At 46.6% G+C, this 3,149-nt stretch overlaps 1 protein-coding gene across 3 annotated transcripts; it reads left to right on the top strand.

Moving 5' to 3' along the window:
* The first annotated feature begins 348 nt into the window (after positions 1-348).
* On the top strand, positions 349-3,048 carry srsf2a (serine and arginine rich splicing factor 2a). 3 transcript variants are annotated; one of them, XM_085466695.1, is made up of 4 exons: positions 349-701; positions 1,034-1,382; positions 2,285-2,374; positions 2,874-3,048. In XM_085466695.1, exons 1-2 carry the CDS (start codon positions 349-351, stop codon positions 1,356-1,358), a joined length of 678 nt encoding a protein of 225 aa, XP_085322821.1. In that variant the 3' UTR covers positions 1,359-1,382; positions 2,285-2,374; positions 2,874-3,048. The 3 variants fall into 3 exon arrangements, with proteins under 3 accessions (XP_085322821.1, XP_085322820.1, XP_085322819.1); XM_085466694.1 differs by having other exon boundaries at positions 1,741-2,374; XM_085466693.1 differs by having other exon boundaries at positions 1,034-2,374.
* Positions 3,049-3,149: the final 101 nt, after the last annotated feature.

Raw genomic sequence — 3,149 nt, 5'->3', positions numbered from 1 at the left:
TTAACCCAACTCATGGAACAAAGGCAGAAATAACGGTCTGCAGTCGCCGTTACAAGTAACCTCCTGTCCACAGGGGGCAGTGTAGCGTTAAAGTGACTCTTGGGACAGCCAATCAGAGGAAGCCAACACGGGCGCAAAGAAAGGGGAAAAGGAAGGGTCCTTGCCGCCATTTCACGTGAAAAACAGCGCGGTGAAAGAAACGAGCAGAGCGATACTATCAGAAAAACAGCGAGATTTCAAATTCAGTTCATCAGCTACAGCTTTAACTAGCATTGTAGCGGATTAATAGCACGCTAGGGTCTAAAGGTTTTTGTCCTAATTGGCCTGCTTAGTTGTCTGGAGAAGAAAATGAGCTACGGAAGGCCGCCGCCAGACGTTGAGGGGATGACCTCCTTAAAGGTGGACAACCTGACTTACCGAACTTCGCCGGAGACTCTGCGCCGAGTTTTTGAGAAATACGGCCGTGTGGGAGATGTGTATATCCCGCGGGACAGGTACACCAAGGAGAGCCGAGGCTTCGCTTTCGTGCGGTTCCTCGACAAGCGCGACGCCGAAGACGCAATGGACGCCATGGACGGCGCGCTGCTCGACGGGCGGGAGCTTCGGGTTCAGATGGCTCGATACGGAAGGCCGCCAGACTCCATGTACAGCCGGAGAGGCCCTCCGCCACGGAGATACGGATACGGACGCAGAAGCAGAAGGTAATTTAGGTCGTTAGTTTAGCGCAAGGGACTGTTTACACTAAGCTGTTTGCAAAGCACATGGTGACCTAAACGAAAGTAGTTAGCATTCTTCCACTATTTATGTTTACCAGCCAAAGATTGCCTGGTAATCCTCACTGACAAGGTGGCTAGAGCGCAAGGTAGTTTACAAATGCATTATTTGGTATAAATAGTTGTTGGTAACTTAAATATATTGTTTAGTCGTGAATGAAAACAGAAAAAAATTACTTTCACTTTTTCCTATTTAAAAAAAGCTGTAGGACCTTTACTGGCTAAGTTGTTATATTGTTTCTCTCTCTCTTTGTCTGTAGCCGTTCAGCCAGTCCTCGCCGTCGAAGACGTAGCCACAGCCGGTCCAGGAGCAGAAGCCGCTCTAGATCTAGGAGCCGCCACCACTACAGCCGCTCCAGGTCCCGTTCCTACTCCAGGTCAAGGTCCAAGTCTAAGTCCAAATCCAGAACCCCTCGGCGAAGCAAGTCAAAGTCGCCCTCCAGATCTCGGTCCCGCTCCAGGTCCAAGTCAAGGAGTCGAACCCCAGCTTCCAACAGAGGGTCCAGGTCAAAGTCGAAGTCCAGGTCCAGGTCCAAATCCAAGAGTAGACCTAAATCCCCAGAGGACACCGGAGCAGAGTCTTAACCCAAATGCAGATGCAACATGACGGTATAAAGGGGAAAGGGTGGCTTATATTATTAGTTTCAATTATACTAACTAGGGTGGTAATCAGCACCAGTTGGGTTTGTGTTCTGCAGTCTTTGACATTATGGCCATTTACATACAAAGGTCTGCAGAATCCCTGATATTTGTGTTATTTAAATAAGAGTTGGACTGTTGTAGCCAACAGTCCTAGTTCTGTGTGTGCTTTACTTTGCTTGCATGTCCAGCCAATCTAAAGCATGCACAGGCAATGGGAGATTGGGATATTTGTTGAGTATGTATGGGAGGGAGTGGGTGGTTGGGACGTGTGGGGGGGGTGCTTCACTCAAAACGTTCACCTAAATGTGGAATTCTTTCCTCCAAGCTGCGGAGTCCTGTTTGCAAAGGGAGGAGGAGATGGGGGTGTTGCAGTGTGAGAGCAGTTAGTGTGTGACCCGCCCATGTGACCTGCCTGTTGCTGAGAGCGATGGCAGGTACTAAGGAGCAGGTCAACAAGGCAACGGTGGTTGCTATGGAGCAGGTCGTCATGGCGGTGGTTCGGGCTGTCAGTTGGTGTATGAGGTGGTGTGGTGAGGTACGTTCACAGGGACCACAGGCAGATGCACTGTGGTGTCCTCCGCCTCTCACAAAGGGAACGGACCCCGAGGTTTGTTTTTCAAATATGCCCGAGTGTAAGAGACTTGTTAGAGCTAGTTTTGGGGAGAGGAAGCGTGTTTTTGTTTTTTAACTATTGTGACAATAAATAGAAATGTTAGGCTTATTAAGAGAAATTAATGTCCATAGAGCCAGTTTGATGTGTCAGGAGAAAGATCAGTACAGAATTACATGTTATAATCCAGGTCAGCTGCAGGAGTTGATGTAACTTCTGGGTTTGGCTCTTGCTAACTCTGTTCTGTCTTTCCTTCCAGATCTCAAATGATTGATGCTATGCTGAGGACATCAGGAAGAGTCTCAGATTGAAGTGGACTCAAATATTGCCACTGAATGCAGACTCAAAGGTTATTGGAACTTGGTCTAACATGTTTTAAATGTCTAATTTGACTTGATCTACCTAAACAAATTCTGTAAATTTGGCATGATTTATCATTGTTTGTAAAGCTGAGCTTATTCAAAGGTATTTGTGAGGGTTTTTTTTTTTTCTTCCTTCATTTAAATTTTCTTTTTTCACTTTGATTTTTACACTTAATTACTCTGAACTAAAGATTTTCCTCCAGTGAAAACCCTTGTTTACACACCCTTCCCAGTTAGCTATGGAAAGTTTGAAGTTGCTTAAAAAAAAAAAAAAGAGGGGGGGTGTTATTCAGTGTATTTACAGCTATGTTTTACCACTCTTACTTGGAAAATGGCTTGTTGTTCAGTGACAAGCAACCCACTTAATTTGTGACTTGCTAATCCAGCAGCATGCATTTTTCTTTTCTGTCAATTTTTTTTTCTGTCTGGTTAAAGTTGCTTTCCTATGACTCTAACCCTCTTTCTTGTGTATCTTTTGTGCACTAGGCGCAGTTGTGTAGCAGTTGAATAATGCTGGTTAGCTGTTAAGATGCGGTGCAGTGCGGTGGTGACATGGTGTGGCGTGTTGCGGTGCTGAGTGCCCGGTGTGTTCCGGGGCTCGACCCTCCGCTGCTGTTTGCCGGTTTGTAAGCTCACAGGTGTGGCAGATCATCCATCCTCTCCTGTCTTGTGACTTCACCTTCCCTCCATGTGCTGTACAGATCCTCTTCTTTCTTTTCTTTTTATTCTCCCTCCTCCTTCCCCCCCCCCCCCCCCCTTGCT

Source organism: Copadichromis virginalis, linkage group LG8 (genome assembly GCF_057382275.1).
Source record: "Copadichromis virginalis isolate Kocher_CV1m ecotype Utaka linkage group LG8, C_Virginalis_male_GT1.1, whole genome shotgun sequence".
In the NCBI taxonomy this organism is placed as follows: Eukaryota; Metazoa; Chordata; class Actinopteri; order Cichliformes; family Cichlidae; genus Copadichromis; species Copadichromis virginalis.
The sequence above is the reverse complement of the archived record's forward strand: the minus strand, read 5'-3'. Positions and strand labels throughout refer to the sequence as shown.